This window comes from Kryptolebias marmoratus, linkage group LG17, assembly GCF_001649575.2.
Source record: "Kryptolebias marmoratus isolate JLee-2015 linkage group LG17, ASM164957v2, whole genome shotgun sequence".
In the NCBI taxonomy this organism is placed as follows: domain Eukaryota; kingdom Metazoa; phylum Chordata; class Actinopteri; order Cyprinodontiformes; family Rivulidae; genus Kryptolebias; species Kryptolebias marmoratus.
This window is the reverse complement of record NC_051446.1, coordinates 22,296,659-22,321,977: the sequence shown is the minus strand read 5'-3', so window position 1 is coordinate 22,321,977 and position 25,319 is coordinate 22,296,659. Positions and strand designations below refer to the sequence as shown.

Below are 25,319 nucleotides of genomic sequence, written 5' to 3'. Positions count from 1 at the left end.
AACTTGAGGGCTATCCTCAACACATACTCATAGGTTATTATTTAAGCAAAGAATTGCTCAAATAATAACCTATGTTATCAACCCCGTTTGCCTGTTAGAGAAATCTCATGAACAACTAGACTATAGCTATCAACTATAACTCATTTTTTAAACACAAGATGATCTTCGTTTTAAACTGTTGCATGAAAGGCAGTGGGTGATATGCATTCCATCCTTTAATTACCTAGAGTTTTTTGGGGAGTTTTGAGACAATTAAAAGCAATTGTGCATCACACAAAAATGGCAACAATAAAGAATTCAGCAGGAGAAACAGGAATGTGATGTCTTTTAAAGTGGTGTTTAACCACTCCTGCAATAAAACAATGCATGATGGTATGCTTGGCTCAAAATCATGATGCTGCCATCCATGGTGAGCTTCATCATTGCATCCTTTGTTATCCCAATCCCATTAATGTATAATGTAGAAGCTCAGGAAGCCTCCAGATGCTATAAATTGAGAGGTGTAAGCATGAACAACAGTAGTCTGGATTGCTTTAGCAGGACATTTCTTAGCCACAGTAATATATTTAAAAAATTAAAAACAAAAGATAGGCTTATTTTTAATGGAAAACCTTGTTCATGTCAGAGTTTTATTGTTGCAATCTGAACATAGATCTTAAGAAGCAGCTTCATAATGTTACATTTTTTTCCTCTTTTTTTACTGAAAAGCAAAGCACAAAAAGAATGCAAGCTTCTCTTTATAAAACATCAGAAAGCAGTAAATACACAAGCATCCAAACTTCATCCTTAGAAATACTTTCTTCAAACAACCTACATAAAAGAGACGTATATGCGCTCACACACACAAATCACAAGTGGTGCAATAATTTCTGAGCAGGTAATCCAGTTTGCCCTAGTAAACGAAGCGATGCCCTAGCAAATGATCAAAGGGGCTGTTCAAGCCTACGACATACTATAGAATAAAAAGACAATCAGCAATACCAGTGCACTCCATTTCAGAGTTCTAATTGGGGTATATGGCTGAATAATAAAATCTGCTTACACTACAGGAGACCAAAGATAGACGAAAGAGTCTATTTTAGGATTAACAAGAATTCCACATTGTTTTCAGTCCTGCAGGTCATTCAACAGTACTGACCCTTGTCCATCTAAGTGTACAGTGACAATTCCCTGCTGGCTCAGGTGACCTCTATCCTCAGCCCCAGAGACCACATTTATATCCATGCAAAGACAAATTGGACAGTTCTGGCAAACGCTCACCAGAGGGATTTTTTTCCCCCCTATTTTTTTTGGTCACGTTCCAAGCAGCAAGCAAAATAAGTGGAGCTTGCTGCTTATGACTATCCCGACAATCACAACTTTGCCTAAGCTCTTGAGTTCTTGCTCTGGTCAAACTGCCTGGGCTTCGCAGCACTTAGAAAGTAGACGAAATGGAGCAATTCAGAACTGTTCCTTTTCAATCAGACTGTCATTTTGAAGTTACGAAACCCACACTTCAGTAAGCAAGACTGGCTGAAATTTTAGGATCAAAGTTGGCAAAATGTACCACGAGTTGAGAGAGAAAAAAGGAACAGTGGTTTGCATAGCAATGAGGGAATTTGAAAGCAAATGCAGTCACTGAACAGATAGATGTGAAATAGTAATGATTATGCCCCAGTAGTTACCTTGCAGCTCCCTCTGAGGAACCAGTGCTGGTGGTACCATTTTTGTTATCTGACTCCAAGTCAGGCTGACCTTATCTTTGCCAGTTGCAATAAAGTATTAAAGATTAAATTATTTCACTTTAAAGTGATAATATACCTTCTTAAAAGCTAAAACAATAAGACTTTTCTGTAGGTATTTCTGTATTAAACAGTATGTTTTTAACCCAATCATGCAGTCTTTTTAAATCACAAGGGATGTTATTGGTGTACCATTTTCATTCTGGCTTATGTGGATTTTAAGTCACATTTACAAGTATATAATCAACATTAAAATAATCAAATTACTAAACAAATGCAGGGTATAGACTGTGTGTTGGGGTCCCACTCATTCCTTTGGCAGGCATAGAGATTGAGATCAGCTTGGCATTGATTGGTGGCTGTTGGGGGTTATGTTGGCATGTTGCTTCAGGTCCCAGTGAAACATGAAATACAATACAATTAGTCCACCCACAGAACCACACATTAGAAAGGTTGTCAGTTGCCATCAAATGCTCAACAGTTCAGAGAAAGGATTTTTTTTGTCACAGTGATCAAAATTAGAAGGTATGAGGCAATCAAACATGAAATGTAAAGTTGATGTTTCCAACACATATGCACTCTTTCACCTGTTAGACGGTGTTCTGTTTTACTCAAACACAAAGGCTGAAAGCTGTTCAGCTTACGTTTATTATGTGGCTTTAGGATCAGTTATTCTACTTATTAGGAGATCATTATGCTTGTCTACATTTACAGGTAGCTTCATTTAAACCAGAAATAAGCCAGCCATTCTAGTGAGATGTTTTTATTTTACCCTAAATATAGACTGGAGCATTATCTAAATTGGATGATGTGAGGCAGCATTTTAAATGCAATGACATCAGAAAGATTTAGCGGTATGTTTGCAACTAGATTAAACTTCAATTAAGCTCAAGACAAAGACACTGGACGCTCATTGACACATCTTATGTACCTCCATCCCTTCTCTTCTCACACATTTGTGCAGCCGCACTAAAGGGGGTATATTCACACAGAGAATATGACAACAGAGCAGGCCCAGGCAGGAGTGACTGAAGCTCTAAAAGATCGAAGGATAAATGTGTTTTGATACATATATTTAAATCAATGATGAAGACACGGCTGCTGCAGATGCACCGTGATGTACATGCTCAGTTTATTGTACTGCAGATGTTTAGATCTTCTATTGCAACTATAGGAATGACAGACCACTTGCAGTAATTAAAAGGGCTAACATGTCTTAAAGGAATGCACATTGCCTGCAATCTTTCATGCCAGAAGTTTAAACTAAGATCTTATAGCTGTTCTGGATAAAACTTGTAAACGTTATGTGTGATCTTATGCAATATTGCAAAATCTTATGAGGTGTGTTAGCACTTGAACTATGTGTTTTTAGCTGAATATCTGCAAATTCTACTAACTTAGAGCCATTTTTGTGAAAGCTATGGTCAATGTGCTATGGCGGCCATCTTGACCCCAAAAGTTAGAGTTGTAGATGCACTTGAATTGGTTGCTTTCTAAAAAGGTTTTACTAAAATGCGTGTCGTGGTACATGAAAGTGTTTTTGCTAACAGACAGAACTGACAGCTAATGGCAAAGAGTTAAAACAGATCTTTCCCAATCAGTTAGCTCTCAAAATGTGTTGTGGATTAGTTTTAGCTAACAACACACCAAATTGTAGCTCATCGTCTGTCAAATTTACTTAGCTACAGCTGTATTTGTGTTGGCAAAGGCCACTTAGCCATGGTGACCATCTTGATCTTGAGTTGACTCCAAAACCTTTGCTAACATGAAAACAGTCACACACACAAACATCAATGTCCTACTGTCTTTGGTAGTGGGCCGTATTACGTACAGACATTTAAAAAAATAAAATAAATTTTTAAAAAGGCTGCACTTAAATATACAGATCCACAAAGTACATCACAACTATAAGAGAGTAGGAAAAGTAATGAGCTGTGTTTACATCTATCAACGGTGAAAAGTTCCCCAACATGGTCTTCAAATGCTTTCATCCTGCAGCTTTGCCTCTGGCCAAAGCCAAATCAAGGGATTAAAGACACCAATGTTATTGAAGTGATTAAAGAGCAAGCATAAGGAATGTGTCAGATCATTCACATATATACTTTTACATCTCCATAATGATTTCACTGAAGATCTGTCAGTTTGTCAACACCCTTTTCTTTCTGTTTTTCACCTCCCTGTTATGTAATGCTCTTGTCAAGTGACATTTATTGCTATGACAACTTCATTTTTGGAATATTTCTTGTTTTGGTAACATTATTGTCACTAACTTCCGTTTCAACCAACAGTTCAATATGATAAAAACATGAACAATTTCCCAAGGCATTTCATACCCAATACTGACCAGTCTGGGAAGTAATTTGTCAATTCTAGAGCATGTTTTATGAGTAGTTCTGAGTGTGTGATAATGATATATACACGGAATATATCTGTTTTAAAGTCTCACTTAAAAACACTTAACCTCCTTCAAATGCTCTTATTGCAAACCTGGATCAATACAAATAGTCAAACTTTAAAAAGCCCTGGAACTGCTTTCCAGAGACTTAAAAAAAAAATTAAAGGGTGGTGGTGGTGGTGGGGTGGGGGTATTTGATTGCGCCTTTTACTTGGATTTGTCACTACTACAGACCTTCAGTTTTGTTCTATTGAACATAGCATTGTGAAACCCGAGACAGCCGTCTGAGAAATCTATTGCTGGACTTTGACCATGAATTTCTCTGTCCACCCTGAATACTAAAAAACAATGCATTGTGACCTTTTGCCAAAGTGCTGGCTGCAAAGATCTAGGACGGCTTCAAACTTTTACTGGTCCCTCGTCTTTTTGAAAATCAATTCTCAGAGCACAGCTGCTACAAGGAAACGAAGATCCCCCGTCTGTCAATTAGGATGAGTGACAAATCAGGACATTTGTAGTCTGGAGACACTTTCTCAACCCCTCTGTCTTCACAAATCATTTATGCTCTGATCTCAATCAATTCTTTTTATCCTGAGGCTCATGTAACGCAGCTCTTCTGAAACTTACTTCTGATAGGTGGCTTTGAAGGTTAACAGAAATAAATTTATTCATTCAAATTTGAAGTGTTGCTTCATCTAAACACAGTCCTTCTGACAACTGTTGTTCATCTTATTACTAAAAAAAAAAAAAAAAAACTAGCTTTGCTGGTTAAACAGCATGACATCACAAAAATTAAAATTTGCCATGTACAACAACAGCTTCAACTTTAAAATTCCCAAGTCACTGACACACTGAATTTTTCCTGTGCACATCAATGATTCTGCAACCTATTCTCCGGCTTGTGATAAGAACGCATCCAATTTTGCATTCTTTTGAACCAGTCAAAAGGTTCTTCCAAACTACATGCATTTCATTCCACTCATGCATTTTCAAATCAATCTCCCAACTGATTCAAAATCGAGATGACATCCCTGACTTCCATTTTAGCGTCAAGGTCCTTTTTTAATACAAAACGGCTAAAAACAGACCACCCATCTAAATGTGTTGGACATCCTTTCTGCACCATGAAATAACTGATGCTTGAGCTGTTGTCTTTGCAACACTCCCAACACTTTGACCAAACCATACTTACAGAAGTGAATCCAAGTGAAATTTCTCTGACAAAAAAGGAATCTTAAGGGATGGTTTATACATTTTTAAAATGATGTTCTGTCAAATATTTATAAATAAATGATACCTTATCAGCTATGACATCAGAGCATGGGTGTGGAGAAAAGGGCAAAAGTCTTCATCCTGGCTAGGCTAAAGGTTAGCCAAATGATTTATCTTTTAACCATCTTTAAGACTTATAAAAACAATTCACTCAAAACATATTGGTGTGAAAGAATGCTACATTAGCTAATAATAGCCTCTACACTTTTCCATGTTTTTTGGTTTGTCATCGTTTTCTCAACCGAATCAAACATCTGTGCCAATGTATGTGTGCCGAGCACAGATCGTGTGTATACAGGTGTCCCTGAAGCTGCTGAATGTATCAGTCCACCTGATCTAGTCAGTACAAAAGTTGACTCATCTCCTTTGTTAATGTCGCATTCTTTCACACCAGTATCACACTTTTGAAAAAGAATCGTTTTATAAGCCTGAAAAACAACAACAGATCCTCGTTTTGCTAGCCGTCAGCCAAACATAGAGAGAGTCTTTTTACTGTTTCTTTATACTCTGTTCTCTAGAAGTGATGTCACAGCTGATAAGGTACTATTGATAACTATTTGAAAAAACATCAATTCAAAAATAACAAGACTATCCCTTTAAGTCAAGCTAATGGTAAGCTGAACCCAATCCACCTAAATAACAAGCATTGAGTGATGTATAAGTATGTATGCCAAACTTGACATTCCATCTGAGTCCCCCACTCCAACCCCCGCTGCTCCAAGTTTCAAAATAGACTTTGCAAGAAATGACAAAAGCAGCAGGCAAGCTCAGCGTCATTTTGGCATAACCTCAGTAAATGAAAAAAGTGTCAGCTTTTATAATTGTCACTTTAAACCTAAACATTTAAAGTGACTTGTGCGCATTTGAAGAAAAAACATGTGGTGTACACATGTGACAGCAACTAAACAGGATGTTTAGGTGTCATAGCATCTTTGAAAACACAAAAAGCTTCAGGTTTTTCAGGATATGATCTCAAACCCAGACAGTTCAAGTGTACAGTATATTTTCTAGCAATCAGACAGGTGCTGAAGTATATTTATCAACATGGAGTCTTTTTCCCCTCTTCCCTGCTGTGCACAATTAAGATGAATGACAAGATACAACATTAAGGCAACAAAGATCATCTCTCTCTGCTCAACAAGCCCTAAAGCAAGAGTTCATAGCCCTTTGGTCTGAAGAAGGCCATTTGCCCGTTGTTAAAAAGCTGTTTCAGTAGGCTGGTCATTAAAATGTGGCAAGCAGCAGCCGACATGTCCATCCAGAGGCACGCTTCTCGCCTCATCATGTTCTTTAATCATAGTGGGAAAGAGAGCAGCCCACACTGGGGTCACTTTCAACGAGCTGCACTCTGAATGGTCTGAAGAGAGTCCAATTAAATCCTACATTTTCTGACCCGGGAGCGCCTCTGTAATGGAATCTGAGGACTGCGCCTGGATGGACTGACCAAAAGAGGAGAGCGAGAGTGATTGGCAGCGCTTCGTCCCTAAACATGCACGCTGACACACGTGAATGTTGCTTTTATGCGCCCATGTGCATTCAAAAAATATAAACCCACAGACGGCGCCTTTTCCCCGGGCCACCTCTGTACATGATGCGATCTGATTCAACTTACTTGGTTAAATAAGCATTCAGGTGGGGGGAGAGAGAGCAGAAGATACAAGCTGCGAGTAGAGATACAGTTATGGAGTGGGAGAAAACAATGTCAGGACTCTTAATCCCTGGGACTCACCAGTTATCAATCTCCTGTAAATGTCAGGGACTAGAATATGCCCTCATGAATGATGGATATCTTCCCTGTTTTTTTCCTTCATCTTTTCTACATTGTATTATTGAGTGAACTCCACCAAGGGCTTTGAGTCTCTATCTTGAGAGGTAATACTCTTCCCTCACAGTGGCAGCAATACCTGAATCCAAACTAACTGAGTGGTTACGGTGAGGCAGAGGAAAGCAAAGGAAAAGTACTTTTTTTTTATCCTTCATGTCATGTCAGTGTCACCCAAAGTACAGTACCTTCAAACAAGTCAATGCAGCATCTGTCCAAATGTCCTCTGAGCAGGCTTTAGCCTGTCATTTCATGTCTGGAGAATCGCAAGGACCCAAGTTGTGTCAACTCTAGACCTGGTTCTTTTCTGAATGTGCTGCATATAAATGTGTCTGATTCAGCTGCAGTCTTTGTTCCAACTACAGGTCGACTGATGGGAGTTTTTCTATGGCCAATGCCAACCTTTAAAAATCAGGGTGGATAATAGCCAATATACCACACCAATGTTTTATTATTGTTATTTTGATCAGTTCATTAACAAAATATAATATTTGCTTAACTTCCTAAAAGATATATTCAACAACTCTTAGAAAACTCCTACACTTAAAAACATATAGAATAGCATTTTTGTTTAAAAAAAAAACAAAATAAAATGTGGCTATGGTAAGCAGTTTTTAAGCACCTGCTACATCTTCATTTTCCTACTTAGTTATTGATTAAGTATGCACAGACACACAATTGGCAATTTTTAAAAAGTGGCCACTATTGGAGTTCCAACCACTGAAATTGTGACTTTCATTCCTGGGAGAGCCATCCCTTTAACGTAATATTTTTTCTAGGGTAATGGGTTGGAATAAGGGAATTACCCAGAATTCCATTTGTCATCTAGTCGTTTACGTTTTATGCTAGAGGTAGCAAAGGCCTCATTTTAACGTTTTAACCTTTTGCTCCAACAAAATCTGCCTAATCTTCCTGAAGCAGACTTTTTTCTTACAACCCAATAGTGTTAGTTCATGTTTTCCACCAGCTATATTCCAAATACCAACCAGTTTAATTGTCAGCACATCCTTACAAACCAGCAAAATGTTGAAATGTAACAACAATGTAAATCTTTGCAGCAAAACTCAGCCACTGGGATGGATGAAAGTTTATTACTAGATGTGTCATAAAAAATAATCAATTTATACTATTCTAACCTCTAAAACACCTTCTGAATGTTCATCAAATAACTTTTACCAAACGTTTTATGGCAATCTCTAAAATAAACATTAAACAGCACCTTGCAGGGATGTTAAACCTCATAAAAGCTAAAGAAGGTTCAAGCTGACTTTTTTACTCTGTATTTTCTGGAATATTTGGGAAGGTTTTGTAATGAGTCTCCAGATGGGCAATTTTTATTTTCATAAAAAACAAACAAACAAACAAACAATATTAAAATAAAGAATATCAGCAAATCCCAGTAAAGTGTCACACTTGGCTGTTTTCCTGCTCTCTGCGCAGCTCAGGCTGCATAATTCTCAGAAAAGCCAATTAATTTTTAGCGTTTAATATACTCGACGTGCACGTGAAAGCGCTAATCGCTGCAGATCAAAGAGTGTGGAGCCTCTCTGTTTATTCTGTGCTTCATCTTCGCTGTGCAAAGTTTGAATTCCGGGGAAAGAGGGCTGATTAATTAATTACCACTTATTAATCAGCTTAACATTTTTTAAACAGCTTGGCCTCTAATGGCACGTGTCATTTGGCGCACTCGTTACATCTGAAGAGAAAACCTGGAGCTGTCTGGGCTTCTGACAACCTGGGTCTGAAGAAGTTTGGGTAGAAGTGAGGTTCTGGTTGTAAGGGGAAAGTCTGCCTGAATGGAGAGCTACTGTGTGTGCCTCTCTCTGTGACGAGGAAATTACAGCGTACGTGCAAAAAGGCAAAGATTAATGAAAACATCCTGGCTCCGATGCCTCCGCAGCGGAAAAGCCTTCACATAAATATCCAGGAAAGCACGCGGAACTGTGCAGACACACCAATGAATGGGCCTGACTGATCCGAGCCGAGCCGAGCCGGTACCCCTCAACCCACCCCCTTACCTTGAGCTTGTGTGGAGTGGATGAAAAAGGAGAGAAATAAAATCCATGTGGCGCGCCACATCGATCCTTTCCAAGAGTCCTCAAACATTGTTTCAAGAAGCCGGACAGGCTGGACAACAAGTGCCCGGTGGGCTCGAGGCATGTCACGGCTCCGGAGTCCCGGTGTGGTCCTGTTGGTGTCCGCTTGTGTGGCTCTCTGTCTCTATCTCTCTCTCTGGCAGTGCGCGCCGAGCTGAGCGCGTAAAAACCGCTCCTGAAGCCTTTGGCGAATGGAGAAATTCGCGCTCTGTGACTGCTTTTCACTTTAAAGTTCCACAAATTCTATATGACAGGGTGGTATTTCCTCGTGGGGGCCAAAAAAGCGCGTTCAGATGAGCGGATCAGTCCGATGAATCCAGGTCAGGTCCAGTCGTGCAGCACCTGTGAGGACAGACACATCTCACACTTTTATTCCCATCTTCAAATCGCAGAATTCTTCTTTAAACTTCAACTACCCCTCGAGTGGTTTCACAGTTAACCCAGAATAAAAGAACAGACTTTTTCCTCGAATCCTTTTGCTGGAAAGGAGCGTCGGAATCGTAGCCCAAGCAGTCACCCTTCCGCTGGTAAAGTTCCTCTCCGCGGCGCGCTGTCAAGGTCGGGCAATTCAGTTTGACAGCGGCGCGGACTGGAAGTTCAGCAGCTCGGAGTGAAGAGGATGAGGATGAGGGAGAAACTTGCGCGCAGTGGCTGTGAGCGTGGTGGGAGCGTGCCGCGGCGGTGGGGGGAGCCCAGCTGCCGGTGCTGTGTGTCGGATGAGGAGGACCGGTCCCGGGCTCCTCATGAGGTAACGTTTGGATCCGGTGCGGCGGCAGAGCAGCACAGGTTGCCACCATGCGGCCACGCGCAAAAACGCACTCCTCCCCCCCAAATACTTGCCTCCAACATCACAAAAAGATGGAATAAATATAGCTTTTTGTTTGTTTGATTTTTTTTTAAAAAACGTACGTGTTTTGTTGATTCAAAATGTGACCCCTGTGTTTTCCTCCCCGCAGTCACACCATTACAGAGATTTTTGGCTGCATTTTAACACCTGCTGTGAGGAATGATGCTGCATATTTTGATGGCACTATTTTAAGCAATGGCTGTAATTTTCCTTTCTCCTTCCAAGGTAAGGTCATAAAATGTATGACATGAATAGAAAAAGACACAAATGGCCATGCTGGGTCATCACACAGCCACCAGTGAGAGCGCTGCATGTTATCTAGTCTCCTCTGTGTTGGGAGGTGGATAAGTTTGTTGATACCCTTCCACAGCATAACCCCCCACCCCTCCACACACACACACACAACTGGCATGACTGACCAAAAGCTCCAGTTTTCTCTTTTCAGCTCCAGAAACCCCCCAAGGTTTCTGGGTTTCTTGTCAACATACATTTTGGCAAATTCCAGTCTGGCTTATTTGTGTCTTTTCCTGTCAGTAGTGGAGCTTTCTGGATCTTCTTCCATGTAGGTCATTATGATTCAAAATGTAAAGGATGGTGTGATCAGAAAGTGACATACCTTGACCTTGGAGTTTGGCTTGAATGGTCCAGAATGGGTTCCTTGGCTCTTTTTTCTCCCATCCCCACAAATCTTCTGCTCAACCTGTGGTTGCATTTCCTCTTGTATCCACATTCTGGGAGGTTGGCTACACTCCTGTGAACCTTCTATGTTTTTAACGATAATGGTGGTCAGAGGTGCAAGAAGCTACTTGGAGCTGGTCTGTAGCCTTTACCTTTAATATTGGTATTTATAAACTTCTTCCTGACCTCCTCAGACAGCTCTTTCCTTTGTTTTGTCTGCTCCATATTCAGTGTGGTGAACACAACCACACCAAACTATCCAGTAGTCTGTTCACTGATGAAAAGATTGAGGGCACCTGTGATACTAATTAAAGTCAGAAAGAAACATGACCATGATGATAGTTTGATGATGTTTGATAGTCTCTTTAAATCAGAGGTTTGCTCTTGGGCCACATGTAGGTTTTTGTAGCTTTGATCAGAAATAAGCATGCAATAAAATAATATGATTACTTTTGATAAAAACAATTAAAGTTGAAGTCAATGAGGGTTTTCTTTCAGTTACAATCCACCAAACTGGTCTAGTTTTTAAATTCACTTTAAATTAATACTTAAATTTTTCAAAATGGGATACATAATTATTTTTTCTCAAACAAAAAAAAAAAGACTCACATAGGCCTTGTAGTAGTGACAGTAAAAAAAAATAATTCCTCCATTTCCATAAAGCTGCTTTTTGTCCTTACATGTAAAGTACTGAAGAACATTTTTATTACAAGTCTTTAGTTTTATAATGTAACAAACAATATTGTTGTATGAAGTATTTATATAACACCTAATGTACTGGGTTAACTTTATTTTGTTACTGTATTTGGAAATGATGATCATTTTTAGTTCATTTTGTGGCACAAGAAACATGCAGAAAAATGTATTGTTGTCCTCTAGTTGGAGACAGAAAAACCTGCAAAAGTCACAAACGATTTGAAACTGACGAAAAATATTAAGAAAAAAATTACTAAAAATAAACCAATAAAAATCAGTCACAGCTTTTGAATTTTGGTTCAATAGATCTAAAGCAAACAAACAAACAAACAAACAAAAATAAACAAATAAAAAAACTACTAATAAAACCGGCCATGACAGGAAAAAAATGGTTGTGTTAGCTAAATATTTTGTTGCATAATCACCAATTAAGCCATTTCTGTAACTCTCTGAGAGTCCTGCACCTGTCCACAGGTATTTTGTCCCTCTCCTTCAACCATCTGTCCCAGACTTGAAGGGTTCCTTCTCCAGACTGCATGTTTCAGCTCCTTCCACAGATGTTCAACACGATTTAGATCAGGGCTCAGAAGGCCACTTCAGAACAGTCCACTGTTCGGTTCTGAGCCATTCTTGGGTGTTTTCAGCTGTGTGTTTTGGGTCATTATCCTGTTAAAGGAACTATGACCTGAGACCAAGCTTTCTGACACTGGGCAGCACATTTCTTTCTACAATGCCTTGATAGTCTTGAGGTTTCCTTGTACCCTGCACAGACCCCAGAACAGAACCGAGCCTCCTCCATGTTTCACTGTAGGTACAGGGTTCTATTCTTTGTAAGTTTAATTTTCTGGTCTTTTGAAATGGAGCAGGTGTGAGCTTTTTGTTGCCAAAAAGCTCCAGTTTTGTCTCATCTGTTCAAATGACATTCTCCCAGAACCTTTTTGGGCTTGTCAGTATGCATTTTTGCATATTCCAGTCTGGCTTTTTACGATTTGGTGTCCTCTTCGGTCGTCTTTGTCCATTAAGTCCAGTTTGGCACTGACCTTGGAGTTCACCTCTATTCTCTTTGGAAGTTGTCCTGGGCTCTTTGGTTACCATTTGTATTATCTATCGCTTCAATTTATCATCAATTATCCATCTGTGTCAACGTCCAGGTAGGTTGGCTCCAGTCCTGGGGACCTTAAACTTCTGAATAATCTGTGCAGCTGTTGTCACAAGAACATCATGCTGCTTGAAGATGGTCTTATAGCCTTTATCATGCTTATCAATATTTTTTTAAGCTCCTAAAACAACTCTGTCCTTAGCTTTCTGTAATCCATGTCCAGTGTGGTATACTATGATATCACCTTTTAAATGGACAGACTGACTGATTACAAGACTGAAGACACTGATGCTAATACAGCACACATCTTAGTTTAACTTGTCTCCATGGTCAAATTATTTTCAGTTTTATAGGGTACTATCCTTTTTTGTCAAGGTCAGTTTCATTAGTTTTTTTGTTTGTTAAAATAATTCTATTGAACCAAAATTCAAAGGACTGAATTTCATTGGTTGATTTTCAGTACATTTTGTTCTTATCGTTACTTTTGTCAGTTTCAAGTAATTTCAGTGACCTTTGTGGGTTTTTCTTTGACAAAAGGATACTGCCAAATGAATTCACTTCTGTAAGTTGGAGAAGAGGATGAGAAAATGTTCTGAGTGGAGGACAGAAGGTGGAGGAGCAGAGAGAGAGAGTGAACAAGAAAAGAAAGTGACAGAGCAAATGTTGTTTCCAGAATGACAGTATCAGGAAAGCAAAAGAGAGGGAGGATATGAGGGAGCAAGACTGAGCAAATGTCCCTGTCTTGAAAATGACAGTAGAGCTTGCAGGAAGAAAGCAGGAGTGCTTAATGTTTGTGATGTTCCTGCGAATGGCAAGGCCCATCGAAGCCACAACAGGGGCAGCAGGAAAATAATGCACCGTGGTAATGGCTTCTGTTTTCCTCAGCGTGGTTTTTAAAATCCTTTTATCTTTCTCGGTCTTACCCAAAAAAGTGATACCTTGCACAAATGTTAATAATAGAAGAGTTAACATCAGAAGACGAAGTGCCTCATCTGCCACTCCCAGGGCTGCTCAGGGACCCCATTATGATTTTTCAGTCTAGTGTACTTGCTGTGACTGAACTCAGCAAGAGAGTAATTTAGAAAATCCTTAGATATAGTATTTTGAGCCGCAGCTTTCATGCACGTTGGCATTGCACTGCCGTTGTTTCCTTCCATTTCCTGCAAATGCTAATGCCTGCTTGTGTTAGCTCCTGGTGTTGTTGAGCATTGGCTAGTTGTGATCACAGGTGCTAAAGCGACTCACTGAACACTGTATTCACATAAGAATGATACTTTTTTTTTTTTTTTTAAATTGGCTCTAAAATTAACTACACAACTGTTAATGGTGATTTAGAGTCATGCAGTTGCAATTAGTTCAAGTTATTCTGACTTTTGCCCTGGGCATCCATAATTAACACAATATTAAATCACACCATTAATTGCCTTTTTTGGCACAGCAAAAGAGAAAATAATAAGGGTAAAAAAATCCAGTCATACATAGAGAATGGATGTTCACTTTTTCTTCTTTATGTCTACTTATTTTTACTTGTTAACTCCATATGTTAACACCCCATTCATAATTAAATGCATGTACAATAAGTTTGAATTTCCAATGTTTTTTCATTTATTTCCATATGACATTATAAGTTATCTTTGGCTTGTTTTTCCACTGTCTTTGATTGAGTTGAGCACTGGAAACTTATAAACTGATAGAAATTAAAATCTTTATTATATTTTGCTTACTGGATATCTGTCATTTAATAATTTTAATTAAAAACCTAGCAATTCTTGAAGGAATGCATATTGCCTTTCGAACAGATGGAGTTGTGTTTTTGGTCAAACTTTGAATGTCATCCGCAATTCCATGCAATATTGCAAGATGTCACATTCAGAGTACTGTAACAGCAGAATCCTGCTCTCATTTCATTCGTATGAAGAAAGTAAAAATGATGCTCAGAGCCAAAACTCCCCTTCTGTGTTTAGAAGCCTTAAGGAGAACAACATACAGCAGGAAGAAAAGTGAGGTGGAGATGCACCTTTGATCAACAAAGCCTGCAGAGTTTTAAATCATCACAGATGAAGCTCTGATCAGCAGCTCAGACTTTCACCTGAATTTTGGTGTTTTACCTCAAACAAGGTAAGATTTACTAACACATAGGTACATAAGCCCACCAGTGGCTCGGAAGGGTGAAATAAAACATGAGAAATTGCACATCAAATGTCCCAATGTCAAAAAACAGTGGTCTGAGCTTTAAGACTGTCCACAGAAGGAGAACTTCAGCGGGACCTTCAGAGAGATTTTCTTCCTCCAAATGATGCTAACCTGATGTTCTAGGGTTGTATGAGACACATCAACATCCAGTGGTGTGTCCAAAACTAGCTTTGAAGAGATAGTTCAGTCTTTTTTGGATGTTTGGAGCAGGTACAAGCACATAAAAACACAAAAGTGGCTATGATTAGGCCAATTTTACAGTTAATGGAAAATATACCAATTCATTTTGTAAGTTAATTTGATTCCTGCAGATCTTCTCAAGACCCCTCACTCTGCGTTTCATGACCCCAACTTTGGGAACCACAGACTTAAGTCATAACAAATGCATCAAATAGAACAAAGCTTTGTTAAAAGACATTATCGAGGGTTTAGTTTACCCCAGCATGTTCAGTGTTCAGGAAAGGATTAGTTTATGCAGTTTATCAAATCATTAAATAAGAAATGGACAGTTTGATGTTGGAAAACAATTAAAGGCAGGTTTTAATTTTCTGCAGTTCTGAGTTGGACAAAATAAACTAATATTTATGTGACCAGCTCCCACAGCCAAACAACTCTTCAGTCCAATTACTTCAGTTTTTCTAGGGTACAGTACCTTTCAAGGCCACAGTAAGGACACTTCACATTTTCAACAGCCTTGAGGCAAAATTGCACTTAATTTGTAAATAAATAAATAAAACACAGTGACATTTGGAAAAAAATAAAAATAAAAAACCTGATGGGCAGTCTAATTTGTGTAAGATCTTTAATCATAGACATCTTCGCAGATGGAGACGAGGAAAAGAAAAATCCAATAGCACTCATTAGTGAACGGGAGAGATCATTGGGAAAGGAGAGAACGAGGAGCAGAGCTGTTTTTCTGAGACAGATGGTCAAAATGGAAAAGAAATACGCTAAAGAGAACTGCACCAACCTTTGTAATATACACACACACACACACATATATATATATGAATGAATAAAAAAAAAATTAAAGTAGGCAGTAGGCAAAAAGAAAGGTAGGTATGCAAAATATGACAGAAAACTGGAAAATGTGTCAAAAAGAAATGAGTGAAGTGAAATAACAAAACATCATTCTGCCTGTTGTGAGAAGCTTGTCCTCAGATTTAGTTCAGTCTCATCAATCCAAATATCCAACTGGCCCAGCTTTGCATCAACTAGTTGCTTTAATTCCTCAAACGTTTTAGCTAAGTTTAAGATACGGTCATGCAGTACACGAGAGGAGACTGCAGCTGAGTGCATCAGTCGCTGATACACACACATTTCTCCTTTTTCCCCACTCCCATTCTCTCTCTCTCGGGAGACAGCAAAACAAATCAAACATCGAGCAAAATGAGCATTTAGCTCACAGGTCTGGATTACCCGAATTCCCTGTAAAAACACAGATTGCTCATTATCTCATGGTTAAGGTAGTGCCGACAGTTTCTGTGGAAATTCTGCTGCCATCTAAGCAAGATGAAGGTGAGGAGTATTTGTCAGTTGTAAAACTGACAACTTAAAAGAAATATTAACATTGGTGTTAAAAAAAAAACTAAACAAACAAACCAGTTTCATAGATTTATTCGCAAACAATTAAAAGAAATAAAAAATTAAAAAAACTATTGATTATCCAGAACAATCTGACTATTATGTTTATAACAAGCAATATTTTTGTTTAGCCACAGGTTTTATCAGAATGTCTTGAAAATAATTACTGGTGAAGTACCCAGAGAAAACCCACATATGCATGGGGAAGTGGGAGTTAAATCTATAAAACTTTCTTGCTGTGAGGCTATAGTGCTAACCAGCTCCCTCTAGGGTTTAATAGTTACATTTATTTAATGTAACATCTCACTGGGTTGCAACTGCTGGCAACTAGTTGACAAATGGCATTCCCAAGGGAATTTTCTCCCAGATTAGTCCCAAAGTTGTTGCAGATGTCTCAGACCCATCTCCAACCTTCTCAAATTTGTTGCAGGCATTTCCCTTCCATATTAAGAGTGCTAGAGCTGTAATCTGACACCTGCACAGAAGGTCTTCACTGACAGAAAACATGACCAGCTCTAAAAGCCACGAGAATGATAAATAATAATCAAAAAAATAAAAACTGGTCCAGATTTGCCCATCCAATATTCTAATAAATTAAATCATGAAAGTAGGGGCAGCTACCAAGGTGGTATATGATGTGAGGGGAAGTGGATATTTAAAAAATGTGCACAGTCAAGAATGCAGTTTTGCAAGCCCAACACACAAAAATGCTGTGATTTTCTAAAACTGTCCATTTAAAATGAGGACACCTGACTTGCTGGTCGCTTGGCTGCAAACACTTAGAATTCCGTAAGACTATGACTAAACATTTGCATACTTTCTTGCAATTTTCCTGCAACTTTGAGTTGCTAATTAGATTCCAACAGTCACAGCTCATTGAGTTGCTGCCTTTAATCTGTGTTAAGCATCTAACTTTGCAAAATCTGTCTCACAAATTACTATAAAAACATACACCAGAAGATGTTCCCTCATCTGATTATAGGTTTATATAGTGGAGCTTACCTGAACAAGCTTGTTTAAAATAATGAAAAAATTGTGTAATGTACTTCACATGTGAATAAACACACAAACGGACAGAAACATCCGCAACTGCAACAGCGATATTACCAAGGCCACAGAGCAGCACACATGAAGCTTGTACATTTCTTCTTGAATATTCCAAAAAGACTGAATGTAGTTTTTCACTGACTTTTGGGATAACTCACATGACGTTTCTCAACTGTCCACTCTGTAACATCCAGTTTACCAGCACAGAAACAGCTCTTTGTTGAAAACATATCAAACTATCTGAATACAGCCTTCAAAAGTCTGTTTTCATACAATAACTGTAAACCTGCTATATGCAGATATAATAAAAAATACACTTTAGCCTATAGAAAATGAAAAGGGCATGTGAAGCAGTATAAATAACAACACTGGCACGCTCAGCCTCCTGTGAGTTTATTTCCTTAGAACGCTCTGGATCAAACATCAGTCAATAAGGACTTGTAATTGGTGCAAACAGAAAACCTTGGGCTTCTACATCAGATGAAGCATTGATGTTCTTCCTCCCACTGATACGTGTTTAGGTCAATGCTTATGTCACCGAGCCTGAAGCCAGAAAAGGCTTTCGGTGCCCGGCTCGCAGCATACAATGGCCGTGTGCTGTGCTTGTTTTTATGATAGAGTCCCAACCTACACGCCCCCACAGTAGAAGCAGCGATGAGTGCTGCACATTTATATCCACTTGCCTTTCTCTATTGCACTTGCCGTATATGTCCTCATTGAGGTAATTTAAACTTTTCCCTAAAGATTATTATTTTCTTCTCAGTTTTGATTGACTGGGCATGACCAATTAAAGGAATGCATATCACCCACTGCCTTTCATGCCAGAGTTTTATGCTAAAATCCTCTTATGCTAAAAAGGGATGGAGTTGTATTTTGGTCAAACCTTGTAAATGTTATGTTTTGCACAATCTCAGGTGATATAGTGAGATCTTGCAAGATGTAATACTACCAGGAGTATGTTTTGTGAACTACTATAAGCTACTACCACACCACATTTTAACTCAACACCTGTAAAATTGACTTTATAGCCATTTTTGTATTGGATAATGTTGATTAGCTGTGGTAACCATCTTAAATTGGGGTGACTTCAAAATTTATTGAGTTTTATATGTATATCCAAATAAAAATTTTAGTTTGATTGGAGTTTAGTTAAAATCCACCCAGTATTTTGCTAACAGGTGTAGTGCAATGTACCTCTTGGAGATAATTGCCACACTAGATTTTAGTTTAATATCTGTAAAAATGGCTGAATTCTAGCTACTTTTGTGTTTCCTCAGGTCAGTTGGCTGTGGTGGCCATCTTGAATTGGGTTGACTTCAAAAGTTTACTTGTAGATGGACGCTCAGCAATCACTTTCTGAAACTTTCTGTTTGTGTTTGCTAAGTTTGCTTAGCTGTGGTTGTAGATGGTCACCAAGTGATTACTTTTTTGAGGGTTTCTTTAAAATCATTCTCAGGTTTATGAGATATTTCGCTAATCCTATGTACAAACAAACACACAGTCATGGGCAAAAACATTATTGCCTTTTGTCTTCGATGACAGGCAATAATAATACAAGCTCTTTAAGAAATGGGACGGTTTGAGTTGCTATTGAGGATTAATAAGATTTGTATGACTGTTTTATACATCTGGCCATCATGCCTTCTTGTTCACAGGGGAACGGTGTTAAGGTCAGACAGCCTTGCATGCAGCATTCTGTGAGTGGCTCATGAATGTAGATAAGCACCTGTTATCAAATTCTTTTCTCAACCATGTCCCTGTCGTTTTTCCTGTTTTAATAAGCAGAGATTTCTGTTTCCTCTTTGCATTTCAGAAAAAAAAAAGAGTCAGGGACTGGAGGAGCAAGGACACACAACAGACTCTGTATCAGAACTCTTTTGTATTGGGTGCTGTGCCTTGTAGCCTTGCATTAACCAGGCTTCTGTGTGTCATCCTGTTGCTTATTAAATCTTGAACTCTCTATGAATAGTCAGATCTTGAACATTCATATATTTATAAGCCTTGTCATTTGGTTTGAAATTCTGCTGCTAATAATTATTCACTTTAAACATCGATCATTTGAGTCAAAGATATTTGAATTAAACTGCATGTATAGAATTGACCTCAAGAGTCATAAAAGTAATCTAGTCTGGAAGATTAAAAAAACAAACAAACAAACAAAAAAAAAACAAGCTGTTCACAGGTGATGAGACATAATCTCTTTTTCCTTTCCTGTAAAGAATTTAGCTCTATAATGGTTGATTTGAGTTTAATTTGGTAGCTGTATTGTAACAAAACACAAGTCTGCACTGGTTATTTATTAGTGGATTAATTCAAATAAATTCAATTCAGTTTATTTATATAGCACCAATTCTTAACAAAAGTCATCTTAGAGCACTCTATGACAAAAATAACATGTCCATTCAAGTTAGATTAAAATCCAATTATAGTCAATTAATTCTTAGTATAATTCAATATAAAATCACATATAGTTCATTAAGAGCTAATCAGTAGAACAATGTCAACCAAGAAAGCCAGCAGATTGTGCTGAATCTTCCCTTTGTTGCTTTGTCCTTCATTCCGATCAACAGGTTGGCAACAGTGGAAAGAAACAATCACTTTAAACAGGAAGAAACCTCCAACAGAGCAAGACTCAGAATGGGCGGCCATTTGCCTCTGCTGGCTGGGGTTTGGGAGGACAGGAAAGAAGCACAGGCAAACAACCAGTGGTCCAGGTGTAGTTTATATGGGAAGAAAACCATTGTAATAATTGCAAACACAAACATGAAGAGTAGGGAGTCTAGACCTATAGCAGCATAACTATGGGAAAGCTCAGAAACCCCAAGCCAACTTTAACTATAGAATTTAACAAAAAGGAAAGTCTTAAGACTCGTCTTAAAAGTAGACAAGGTGTCAGCCTCACAGACAGAAACTGGAAGTCTGTCCCATAAGAGAGAACCTGATAACTGAAAGCTCTGCCTCCCATTCTACTTCTAGAAACTCTAGGAATCACAATATATACTGGCTGGCACACCCGTGAATATACACTATACCATCTTATTGACAAAAATAAAATCAACATCTCAGTCAGTTTAGCAGAAAGTGATAAGACCGAAAGGAGTATTTCTCTGAAAGAGGAAGAGTGAAAGCGATGACAGTTCAAAACATTTTCAGGAGATCTTGACTGAGATTAGTGTAGCTGTACAAAAAAAGAAATACAATAGTTTGAACATTGTCTCTTAGTGTGACAATTTTTCTACTCTAAACAAAAGAAAAGGCTCTTTACTTCTGATCAATCAACAGATCTGGATATTTGTTCCTTTTTTAAAACATGAAAGTAACACATTCAGCAATTTGCAGCTGTCAGTGTAATTCGGATGAGTGTCAAATTTAACCCAACATCATTAGTTTGTCACACTTCCTCTGCCTCTCTTTTGTGTTTCCTCGCTCTGCGACACACTGATCGTGCTGTCGTGGACTATGAGAGATGTGTAAAATCAGTTTTATTTAGCCTGGCTGCATCTGTACCATGTGGCCACCCTCAGAAGCTGATAGTTGTGGCGGCTGAAGCAGAGCTACAGGAGGTACATTTGAGACAGACTCCAGCAGTGAGCTGCACCAAACTTAAACCTCACTTTCTATGAAAGCTGTATTGCTCATCAGTCCATATCACTTAAGGAAACAGTTAAACTGATCTGCATGGAGAAGTTGTTGATTGTAAAGCACGCTGGGGGTTTAAGTTCTTTTAGTTAGAGAAATATTTGCTTTTTTGGAGGGCTCCAATCTGATTAGTGTTCGGCTTAGATTCTAAATCAGGAACTGTGTGTGCTGAACAGTGCTATTGCATTGGGACCTCTGACCTTGTAGCCTCACTGTTCCACCTGCCTCCATCTCATTCACACACAGGTACTCTGTCTTTCTACAGCTGACTTTCATCCCTCATCTTTCAAGTGCATACCTCTACCTCTCCAAGTTCTTTTCCACCACAGATCACAATGTCCTCTGCAAACATCATAGTCCACGAGGATTCCTTCCTGATTTCATCTGTTAGTCTGAGCAAACAAGAAGCGGCTCAGAGCTGATCCTTGATGCACTCCTACCTCCACATTGAAGCTGTCGGTCACTTCTACAGCTCACCTCTCCACTGTCCTGCTGCCTTCATGTCCTGTACCAGTCTAACATACATCTGCAATTCCAGATTTCCTGCAAAATCCATGAAAAGACAATGACGTTTTTTATGACTCTCTCTGTACTTCTCCATCAGCATCCTCAAAACAAATATGGCATCTGTGATGCTCTTTTTGGCATAAAACCATACTGCTGCTCACAAAATAGTCACCTCTTGACTAAGTCTAGCTTCCACAACTCTGTCCCAGATCTTTATCATGTGGCTCATTAACTTAATCCCCCTCCCCTGTTCTTAAAAATTGCAGTGTTAAAGGACATTATATGCGTTCCAAAGAAACTCACAAAAAACTAAGCAAATTTTCCCTTTTTTGGATTATTCCAACAACATTTTCTTTCAGGTTGGTGACCATTTCCTCAGAACCCAATTGGTCTCTAGTTCAGTTTTTTGACCATCAGATGGGCAATAGTGTCCGGACAGGCAATTTCAATCCAGGAGAAAGGAAGTAAAAATTAATTCAGATTCAAAAGGAGTCAACTAATCATCTCTGTTTTTTACAATTTGATACCAATTACATGTGACACAAAAAATGGGCAATTATTTTTTTCAAAGTCCCGTGTCAATTTTGCACTGGACTTCATAACACTTTCTGTTCTTGCACCTGCTCTGTCTTCAGGTGAAAGTTTGTTCTAGTGTGGAGTGCATAATCTGAGAATGTTGAACTTGTTCTCCCTCCTCCTTTACTACCAAATACTTTGTAAAAACTTCTTGATTTCTTGTTTCATTTGGCTTGCTGTAGAAAACACCTGTAATGTTAATGATTACAGATAAAAGGACATGCAAGAAGCCTTGTTTAAAAGAAATTATTCAAAGACAATCCTGTAACTGTAGGAGGGTTAATTTCTTTTCCCTTGTTGTAGTTACATTTGTCAACCTTCATCACATTCAAATGTCAAATTTGATTTGTCAAAATATGACAGTTTCTAAGATGTCAACTTTGAATGTCTCAGTTTCTGACACATCTGTGCCATCCTTCTCTATCTAGATTTTCATCATTCACGGTGTTCGTAACAACAGCATTTTTAGAAATTAAAGTCTCAGAGGAAACACAAAAGCTTTCTGTGGGTGGCACATTGTTTGAAGTGAAAAGCTACACTTAAAAATAAATCTGCATTTCACTACATGCTGCACTCTGTGACAGCTCCTTAAAAATGTGTCCTAATTTGCAAAACCTTACTCAAAACTTTGAAGTATGTATTCAACATGTTAGACTTTAAATCGCAGCCGTAAAACAAGATAGTTGAAACGGACTATCTTCATCTCATTGAGCCTAGTTGAGTCTATTGCCTGTCTATTTTGCCTTTTATTCTAATGACAGGACTAAACCTTTCACTCAGTGATTAAAGCATAATAACCAGCAGTGGCTATAAGTGGCATGCAGATCAACCTCACAATACAGATCAGAGGAACTTAAAGCAACTTCAGTAGCAAGTGACAGAACGAAGCTTCAAAACAACAAGCTGCAGCCTTTGCACTGCTCATTAGGCATCCCAAAGAAACTATCTAAGAAGACATGGTGAGGAAACAGGCCACCCTTTGATGTGAAGAAGGATAACTGAAACTTATTTAATGGCAGTGCATAATAAAAATAAACAAAGAACAGTTTCTAAGATTCTGTGCACAATTTTCAATTCATGGCAGATTACAAAGCTGTTGTGTGTGAATGAAACGGGTTTTCGCAGGTTTATTGTTTTCCCACAGCTGGCCCCAGACGAACTCCGTACTGATGAGGAAACATTTTGAGAAAGCACGGTGTGCGCCATCGCCAAAACAAAAAGTTCAACTTAGATTTGAGGTACACCCACTGGGCATTCTGATTTTTCAGAACTACCTGATAAATCATTCAGATTCAGCTGGCATGTTTTTGTTTTGCTCTCTTTCTCTTTTTAACCATTATTTGTAAAACTCTTTTTACAGACCATCATTGTTTATATTCTTTCCTGATATGTTGGAAAGCTGCAATGCAATCAGATGCCTGTATTTACCATCAACCATCGCTGCATGTGGTCCTAAATTTAAACTTTATTCATCAAAATCCTAATCAACAATTGCAACAATCTCTTGACTGTTGCCATAGAAAAAAAAAAAGATTTTGCTTGTAAGCATAAAACTGAGCAACTCAAGGGCTCCCAATACACCTTGGCAATTTACTTGGGTGCTACTTAGTTCTACAGTTTTTTTGTTCAGTGAACAGTTCATACAGTATTTGCGAGGGAAAGAATTTGTCTTCTAAATTCAGAAAATAATTATTGAGCCTCTTCAAATTTATCCCTATTCAGCTTCTACTTCAAATGGTCTTTTATTTGTCATCCCTCAGAAACAGGGAGACCAAATGCAACAGAAAATTCCTGCTGTTTTAAAAGGTAGTGAAGTTATGACAGAAATTAGTTTAAAAATAAAACCAACTAAATCTCTAATGTTTACATTAGAGATTTTTTTCTTTCTACAAAGAAATCAGATTTCTCACTGGACTTTCTTTTTTTTTTCATTTGAAAGTTGGAAATCCCAAAGAAGTATAACAGGGAATGCATCATCAGCTGCTTCCTCATAAAAATAAAATAAAAAGGTGTACTCCAGTGGATTAATCCCTCTGAAACCCTTGTAACTGAAAAGAGAAAGATCAACCCTTGTAATTTCAGGTCCATTTGACCTGAAGGCCATGGGAGGGTTAAATAAGGAATGCGAAAGCATAAAATGAAATAACGACCATGGCTGAGAATGCAGTTTCGCGAGTTGTGCACACAAAATTAGCTCATGATTTTCAATAACTTGCCATTCAAAACACAGCCACATATCTCATTGATCACAAACACTTTTTTTCCCAGTGTGACTGCAAATAATTCACATATTTTTCACCTTTATTGCTGAAAGTATGTGTTGGAAATGGCTCTCAGCTCAGACAACACCAAAGGACTACTTTTTTACCATTTTTTGGTTTGCTGAGAAGCAATCTTTCTGTGTTTATCTGTGTCTCCCTTCAACCCATAGCTGGTTAAGGAAGATGGCCACCCATCCTGAGCCCGGTTTATTCCTGTTAAAGGGGAGTTGTTCCTTTCCACTGTCGCCAACCTGCTGCTTGGTATGAGGTATTGTGCTGAATGGAAGGTTTGACACACTCTGTGAGCTTTCTTAAAAAGACAGCCTTTCTACAAATTAACATTTCATTATGTACTGTGTGTGATTGTACTGTATTATAGCAAGAACTAGAAGAGATCTTAAAGAAATTTTCAAGGGGTCTGCCACATGATGTGTTTAACTGTCAGCTTTTTGAATTGGGTTGAGTCCAAAAACTTAACAGTTGTAGAGTTAATTAGAGAGAATTTTATTAAAATATTAAAATCTGTCTAGTGGTTTATGAGATATTTTATTAAAAAAAAACAGATAAATGAACACATGCACACACAGACTGGCAATTATATGATTGCCTTCTTTTCACAGCGACAAAAATAAACATATTGAAAGTTACCTCATATAACCTGCAGTTATTAATGTTATCTGCTACTACACAAAGGAGGAAAAGAATAAATCTAAAGTAAAGCCTATATGTGACTGTGGTTGGTGTTTTATCAGGCAGCTGGGTGATGTATTATTTCAGTGTTTCTTTCACTGTGCAGTTCTTTGGAACTACCTGGGCCAGTCTAAGTTCCAAGCCATGATGATTTTGTCTGAATGGATGAGTACCAGCTGCTTGTGTCTTAAAAGCA

General features: G+C 38.4%; 1 protein-coding gene across 5 annotated transcripts in view; it reads right to left on the bottom strand.

Annotated features, from left to right (window-relative positions):
• Positions 1-10,013, bottom strand: part of sdk2b (sidekick cell adhesion molecule 2b) — a 292,476-nt gene extending 282,463 nt beyond the window's left edge. For 2 of the 5 annotated variants that reach the window (XM_017438689.3, XM_017438669.3), the window contains exon 1: positions 9,229-10,012. In XM_017438689.3, coding sequence (XP_017294178.1) covers positions 9,229-9,370 — 142 coding nt within the window. In that variant the 5' untranslated portion in view covers positions 9,371-10,012. Of the gene's footprint in view, positions 1-9,228 lie in introns of all 5 variants that reach the window. The other 3 variants (XM_017438659.3, XM_037980904.1, XM_017438699.3) reach the window with 3 other exon arrangements.
• Between the last annotated feature and the right edge of the window lie 15,306 nt (positions 10,014-25,319).